General features: G+C 52.3%; 1 protein-coding gene across 1 annotated transcript in view; it reads left to right on the top strand.

The window, feature by feature from the left end:
• The first annotated feature begins 551 nt into the window (after positions 1 to 551).
• AFAP1L2 (actin filament associated protein 1 like 2) overlaps positions 552 to 8,096 on the top strand; it is a 36,574-nt gene continuing 29,029 nt past the window's right edge. The window contains exons 1-2 of the mRNA XM_023753344.1: positions 552 to 680; positions 7,239 to 7,313. Coding sequence (XP_023609112.1) covers positions 7,262 to 7,313 — 52 coding nt within the window. The 5' untranslated portion in view covers positions 552 to 680; positions 7,239 to 7,261. The remainder of the gene's footprint in view (positions 681 to 7,238; positions 7,314 to 8,096) is intronic.

Genomic DNA, 8,096 nt, shown 5'->3' with positions numbered 1-8,096 from the left:
GACTTGGTGACAACTGAGGTGGCCCATCACTGAAGAAACTCAGGGGAAGGGTTTATTTGCTAAGCGTGGCTTTTGATGGGTCATCCATATTTCTGCAGGGACAGAGTGATGAGTGATTCTGTGTTTCCCTATCCTGGGGGAAAGAATGAACAACTGGTCAACCATAGCACTTCTTCTGATGGTTGCGGGTTTGATCTGTGTTCAAATTCTCTAGATGCTGAGATATGTTAATTGGCCTTTATCTAGGAAGAAAATTCTGTTTCCAAATTCTCATGGCCTATGGGCTTGCTTGGGCCACCTCGGCCACTGTCACTCCAGCAAATGGTAGACCTGCGTCGTTGGCTGAGGGCCTGTTTTCCTCTCCCCGAGACCCTGGCACTGGGCATCCCACATGCTGCCAGGCCTTACCCCAAACCCCTCCCCTTGGGACCAGAGAGTTCATGGTGAGATGCTGCAGGGCCCAGGGGTGGGGGTGGGGGTGGGGGTGTGTGTCAGAGCTAGGCCTTTAAGAAGGCAGCCACTGTAAAGGCTTCTTCTGTTCTCTTCTCTAGCCCTGGAGCAGCTGCTGACGGAGCTGGAGGACTTCCTCAAGATCCTGGACCAGGAGAGCCTGAGCAGCACGGCCGTGGAGAGGAAGAGTGGTCTGGCCGAGCTCCTCCGCCTGTACATCAAAAGCAGCAGTAAGTGAGGCCCAGGGCCTGGGAGAGGTCCCGGTGGGAACGGACAGATGGTGGTTGTATTGACGAGGGCTACCATAATGAAGTTTCACAGATTGGGTGGCTTAAACAGCAGACATATGTTTCCTTACCGTCCTGGAGGCCAAAACCCTGAGATGGACGTGTCTCCAGATTTGGTTCCTTGGGAGGCCTCTCTCCTTGGCTTGTAGATGGCTGTCTATTCCCTCGGTCTTTATACCGTCTTCCCTCTGTGCTTGTCTGTGTCCAAATCTCCCTTCTTATAAGGTCAGCCCACGCCAGTGGCCTCATGTAATGTGAATCACCTCTTTCAAGACCCCTTCTCCAAGGTCAGCCCTCCTCTGAGCTCCTGAAGGCTAGGATTTAACATATGCATTTGGAGGAAACACAGTCCAGCCCATAACAACAGTGTAGGAGGGATGTGCCTTGAATGGGAGCCCAGAAATCTCCAACCACTCAATACATCAGCCGCGAGTGAAGGTTTTCAACAGAGTGTTTTCCAAGCACTTTTCCTTACTGGTTGAAAGTAGAGCAGGGATAATAAAGTCTTGTAATAATAGCTGAGGCTTCATTGAGGGCTTCCCACTTGCACACGTATTAACTTGTTTCATCTTCAAGACAGTCCTCTGAGGTTGACTGTGATGACAGAGGCGGAAACTGAGGCCAGGAGAGTTTAAATAACTTGCCACTGTGTCAGACAGCCCGAGAGAAAATGGGAAAACACAGTTTTAAGAATTTGCAAATCACAGAATGCTGAGTTCATCGTTTTTTCCTTTTTTACTGAGGTCCATGTTAACACACAACCAAGTACACAGATCATAAGTACGCAATTGGTTGGGTTTTGACAGTTGTCTACTATCTGTGTCCCGACCACCCAAAACAAGGCACAGAATATTCCTGTCATCCCAGAAAGTTCTTTCTTGCCCCTTCCCAGGGAATCCCCCCTCCCCCACACCATGGCAACCACGGTCCGGATTTCTCCCACCGTAGGTCAGCGTTGCCCGCCCTTGAGCTTCACGTGAACGGCAGGGTTCAGTGTGCACTTCATGTCTGGCCTCTTTCGCTCAGGAGATTCATCCACGTGCTGGGGCGTGGCAGCCGTTTCTCCCTTTCATTGCTGAGGAGTGTTACCTTCTGCGCCGATGCCACCATCTGCTGCTCCAGTCACTCGGTGGTGGACATTCCGGTCTCACACATTGGGACCATCATGAATAAGGCCGCTCTGAACGTTCTTGGACGCGTCTTCTTATGGACACATGGTTTTGTTTCTAGCACATTCCGATTGTCTTTTTTTTTTTTTTTAAATAGAAAAGCCTTCGTGTGAAGTCATAACAGTTGAGCTGAGTTTATTTTTATCTCGGGCGCGTGAGGATCGGAAGTGATGTTCGGGGACAGAGAGGGGCCATCAGAGGGCGCGTCCTCCATCTGCCTCGCGGCAGGAGCAGCCTTCATCCGTGCCAGGCCGGGGGCGTGCACCTGCTCAGAGTCAGGAAGTTCTCCCTCCGTCCAACCTGAACCTGCCAGGCCGCATGCCACGGTCCCTTTCCCTCTTCTTTGTTCCCGGTGGAACGAGTTTCTGTTCTCTGAATAACAGAGACGTCGTAAAGCTGAACATGTTGCTACCTGCCCGGCAGCCTGCTCTCCCGGGGAAACAGTCCTGGCTCCCTCCGCCTGTCATCAGAGGCGTTCTCCTTGAGCCGCTCGGTCTTTGGGCTCCGGGCCAGCCTCTGGTTCCCAGGCTCCTGGCTTTGTAGTGAGCGTCTGCCGGCCTGCCCGAGCGCTGGTCAGCCACACATCAAAGGTGGGAATGGCAGATGGGAAAGCCGCATCACAGAGCAGGTGAGGTAGAGGGGCATGAATCACCTGCAAGAGGATTCATCAGCGGACCTTGTATTTATTTAATTTTGATTTTTTTTTTTTTGGTATTGATTTCAGAGAGGAAGGCAGAGGGAGAGACAGAAACATCAGTGATGAGAGAGAATCACTGATCGGCTGCCTCCCGCATGCCCCACACTGGGGATCGAGCCCGCAACCTGGGCATGTGCCCTGACCGGGAATCGAACTGTGACCTCCTGGTCCATAGGTCAGTGCTCAGTCACTGAGCCATGCTGGCTGGGCATCAGTGGGTCCTTTATTATTATTACTAGAGGCCCGGTGCCAAATTTGTGCACTGGGAGGGCGGGGCATCCCTCAGCCCAGCTTGCACCCTCTCGCAGTGTGGGAGCCCTCGGGGGAATGTCCGACTGCCGGCTTAGGCCCGAGCACATCATAGCGACCGGTCATTCCACCATTCGGTCAATTTGCATATTAGCCTTTTATTATATTGGATTTTTTATTGATTTCAGAGAGGAAGGGAGAGGGAGAGAGAGAGAGAGAAACATGTCTGCCTCCTGCATGTTCCCTACTGGAGATAGAACCCACAACCTGGGCATATGCCCTTGACGAGAATCGAATCCTGGACTGTTCAGTCTGAAGGCTGATGCTCCATCCACTGAGCTAACTGGCTAGGGCCATCAGTGGAACCTTGAAACAGCACACTCCCCAGCCCATCGCCGTGTGCTCTGACCTGAGAATGTACAGGGATGAAGAATCTCTGGTGGGAACTGGAAAGCACCTCTGATGGGGTCTGAACCGTGGTGCTTGGCTCTGACCACTCTAACAGAGCCCTGGGTGGGGGCGGGGGGGTGTCCCCGTGTTGGTGTAATGTGCTGTGGCCCTTGCAGTAGGGTGGCCTTGGTTTCACACTTGATCTTTCTGTGTTCCCACCTGGTCTCTGCAGCTTGCAGGCCTGCAGGAGGCTGCTGAGATCCCACGGCCTCCCAGTGCAACGCACCCCAGAGCGCCACCCTGGCTGCTAATAATACAGGTGCACAGCCTCACCGAGGCCTGTGGCAGCCCCTTCTAGTCTTAAGGTTGTGACAGTCACTACTAATAGCCCCTGAAAACTTCCCCTGGTCCCGTTGGCGCATCCTCTTGACCACAGAGTGGTTATAACATTTTTTGGGCATTGACCGGGTCCCAGCACTGTGCTCAGCATATAAAAGGTCATGGTCTCTGTCATCCAATTCCCTTCCCAAGTCAGCGAGGGAGTTGTTGTTGTCCCCATCTTACCAACAAGGGAGCCAAGGCTTGGGACGTCACTTGCGTGAGGCCCGTGGCCGTGGTGCCCGGGCAGGCCTGGGCAGGTGCGCCTACCACTGTGCTTTCCTCCAGCCCCACGGTGTCAGATTAACCTGGACCGCACAGGACAGAATCCAAAGCCCCCCGAAACTGCAGCACCCGTCTTGCTCTCAGCCTCACCGTGCATCCTCCAGAAAATGAGCTCAGCCCGACGGAGCGGCTGATCGCTGAGACAGCCTGTGGCCGACGCTGGCTGAGCTGTTGTTTCTCGTGGCTTTGACACTTTTCAGATGGAATTTTCCATCTTTTGCTTTCTTACTGCAACACAAATTCTCTACTAACTTTGCTTTTTGTCTGCATGGCGAGGTCTATGTATTGGGGCCTGTTGTTTGTTCCTGCCTTTACCAGTGAGGGCCCAGCCCCCCACCCCCCGCCCCCAGAATCCCGCTCAGGGACTGTAGGGAAGTTTCAGAGTTGCCCCTCTGCTAGGAAGAGCTTCAAATATTCTGTCTATCCAACTGCAGCAAAGAGGGTCCGTGTCTTTCCTCCCCACCCTTTACCCTGTTCCCGGGGAAGGCCCACCCTCTACAGGCAGGCTCCCTCCCCCAGGAAGCACACATGGGCTCAGGGCAGGACGGCACTCCTTCCAACCACCCCGTGGGCTCTTGTTCTTTCCATACGCCCGTTAACTCCTCCATTTGGGTCTCCGCCCTCCGCCCCACAGACTTGGGTCCCCAAAGGCAGAGACAGTGTCCCCGCACCTAGATTAGCGCTGGTGTTGGGTGCACATCTGGGAATGAAGGAGAGAGTCCTCCCTCCCCGGGCGGCTGCTTCCGGGCCACAGGACAGCTCAGCAGCCTCCCCTGGGAGGGCCCCGTTCACTGGGCTCTTCCCAGGATTGCAGGCGGTCCTGGGAGCCTCCTCCTTGCCAACCTGGATGGCCCTGGATTAGCAACCCTCTGAGAATAAGGACCTACTGGATCACGGCCCGCAGGGTGCCCGAGGTGGGAGACACGCAGCCCTGGGGGGGGTGGGGGGCGGGGCGGGCAGGGCTATGCGAGTTTTCTCTGTAGCTTACAAGTCTCCCTCTCAGAGGAAGCACCTGCTCAGAATGCCAACAGTTAAAACAATAAAGGTATTTTGCCTTTTATTTCTTCGTGTGGCAGTGAGGGCGTCGTCAACAAGATGGAAAAAAAAAAGAAAGAAATGCAAAAAGAACATTAGGCATGATTTATGTTCCTTAGATTCCTTTGGTGATCTTTATCAGGGTCCCCTGCATATCCCGTGGTTGGGGCCTGCCTCTGTATTTGGCTTTGCAATGTTTTTACATTTGTAATCGCTGTCAGTGCGCATTTCCACGTGCTGACAGTTCACATGGCTTTTCCCTTCTGAAATGTGACCCTTTAACTGTACATCTTGGCTGTCCTAGACCTACTTCATTTTTCACTGTTGGGTAGCATCATGGATGAACACTATTGTTCAAATGGTCTCCTGTTAGTGAGCATTTAAGTTTTTTGTATTTTTAAGAAACCTCATACAGTATTGCAGTGAACATCCTCGAGTAAGATTATGTTTACATGCTGGAGTTTGTCTCCAGGAGAAATTTCTGGCGTTGGACATGCTGGGTCAAAGAATAGGAACACGTACAATTAAATTATCCTCCGAAATCACTTCCCGGTAGTTGTGCCGATTCCCACACTATTCAGTCATTCGTTTATGGTCACAGGCAACATGCTGTTTATGTTGATGTGCCATGGTTTGTTTGTTTCACCATTTTCCTATTATTGAGACTGAGTTAGTGCCCATATCTTGGGCTGGCATTTTTTACAAATATTTTTAAAAAATTTATTTCAGAGAGGAAGTGAGAGGGAGAGAGAGATAGAAACTTCAGTGGTGAGAGAGAATCATTGGTCGGCTGCCTCCTACACGCCCCGCAACCTGGGCATGTGCCCTGACCAGGAATTGAACCGTGACCTCCTGGTTCATAGGTCAACACTCAACCACTGAGTCACACCAGCCGGGCGAGGCTGCCATTGTTAATCTTCATCAGTTATAAGATTACCGTCCTTTTTCAAATTTCCTAATATTTGAGTTTTGTACTCTTGAACTTCCCAGTTAAGTAGAAAGAGGCAATATTTCATCAAGATTGTTTTCCATACGATGCGGATAAGAAAAGCAAGGCCACACTGGTTAGGTGTTTTGCCCAGAATTACACCATTCATGGCAAAGCATCTCCGGTCCCCCCCCTGCAGAGCCCTTTCCCCTGCACATGCTCTGCAGAAGGTACTGACCCAGCCCCTCTGGACCTCGGTAGGTGGAGACAGGCCGGTTGTAGCTCACTGTGTTGGGACCTCATAGTTCCCTCCATGAGCTCCTGCAGCCCTTGGGACAGGGGTGGTGTGGCTGGCTGGTCCTGGCAGGGCTGTGCACCGAGCTGGCCATCCACGGACCGACCGATGGTGGAGGACGCATCCAGTTGCATCCTCCTCCTGCTCCTCTGAGTTCTCAGGACTGTTTTCCGGGCCTGTTGGCTGGAGTCTACGCGGTCTGTGGCGAGGAACTGACTGGCACGGAACTGCCTCCTTTGCCAGGGGTTTGAATTGGGTTCTTTGGCTCAGTAACAGGGTCTCCAACCACTGGAATTTATCAGCCACAAGTCTCTAGGAAATGCAAATTAAGGGGCTGGAAAGAAATGCAGGAGGGTTTGTAAGAGGAGAAACAGGAGGATGAGCTTCCTGTGCAGGTGCCTGGAGAAAGGGTCCTTGGGTGTTAGCAGCTGAGCAAGAGTTAGGAGACCAGCCTTTCTCTGCCCAGGCAGGCACTGGGAAAGTGACAACCTGCACAGAAATGATTCTAAAGGAGGAGAAGGGATATGCTGCTGCAAGGTACAATCTGCAGGGTAGAGCAGGTGGCTGGAAATGCTCCATTGCCAATTCCCTGCACATGTACCCCTCTAAACCCAGAGCGCATGCTTTGGATTTCTCAGGCCCCCCACATTGGCACCCCACCTAGAGGCCTGGGAGGTAAACTTTCAGATCCTCAATGTGACCTATCTTCTACGTAGACATTGTTCTGGTTAGCCCAGGCAAGTAATTCAGACTAGAGTGAGAATGACTGAGAGGAACCATTCTACAATGTCAATGAAATGCTAGGAAACCCAGAGCAATCTCTGGTGAGTGGAATATGAGGTGTGCATCTTTGAGATGTGGGTGCCTTTCCCCTTAAGACATCTGTACCCTAACTGTAAACTAATAGTTGGCAACTTGGCATTTCTTCGTTTATGTTGGACTGTTTTGGTCAACTCAAAATATTGTGAGTCTTTCCTGGAACCAAGCAGATGACAGTGTCTCTAGGGGACACCGTTTCTCTCTGGAAGCCCTTTCCCTTCACGGAATCACACGAACTTCCATCCTCCCCCTGCAGGTTCTGATGAGGAGTACATTTACATGAATAAGGTGACGGTCAACAAGCCACAGAATGCCGAGTCCCCAGACAAAGGTACGGGCCTGGGGCTGCCGATGGCCTGGCCAGCTCCCGGCGGAGGGGAAGGTGTGAGCCTTGGTCCCGTCCCAGCTCTCCGTCCTCCCAGCCAGCACCACAGACAGGCCCGGGGGAGATATTTTTGAGAGTCACATTTTGGTGGATGGTATTTTGGGTGGATGTATTTTGGGAAGTTTCATCGGGCCACCTCCTTGCCTCTTAAAGGTCTCGCGTCCCCCCTCGTGGTTAAGGAATCTGTTCCTAAAACCTCTCAGCTTTTCCCAGCATTGTCCCAGGAATAGGAAGTTATAATTCAGATGCTTTCAGAAGGCAGCTGTGGAGGGTGCTGATCCCACGGTTCCGGCTTTCTGTCCTTTGATAGAAGTCTGGATGTTATGTGTGTGTCGGGGTGGGGGCAGGGCAGGGGGGAGGAAATGGTAATGTCAGCATCTGCCTTAATATTAAAGGCTTTTTCACAGGTGTTCTCTTGAGCAGGATGTTTTATCTTCCGGGCTGTCTTAGTCTCTGCTCAGGTCTGCTCCCTACTTTTCTTTGGAAACCTCAGGAGTAGAGCTGGCAGACCCCAGGGCGATCCGGAGGTTTGCAGGCTGCCTAGTTGTAGATGAGGGAGGTTAGAAGCCCATCTCCCAACTCCTGTTACCCAAAGGCAGAGGCTTAGAGAGAGGCAGAAACACAGCACCCCAAAGCCCTTCGTCCTATTCAGATCTTAGCTCCCAAACATCAGCCACCAAAAAGCCTCGACGTCAGACCTGCCTGCACCTGTCTGTCCCAGGCTGTCTG

This window comes from Myotis lucifugus, unplaced genomic scaffold, assembly GCF_000147115.1.
Source record: "Myotis lucifugus unplaced genomic scaffold, Myoluc2.0 scaffold_44, whole genome shotgun sequence".
Classification (NCBI taxonomy): domain Eukaryota; kingdom Metazoa; phylum Chordata; class Mammalia; order Chiroptera; family Vespertilionidae; genus Myotis; species Myotis lucifugus.
The sequence above is the reverse complement of the archived record's forward strand: the minus strand, read 5'-3'. Positions and strand labels throughout refer to the sequence as shown.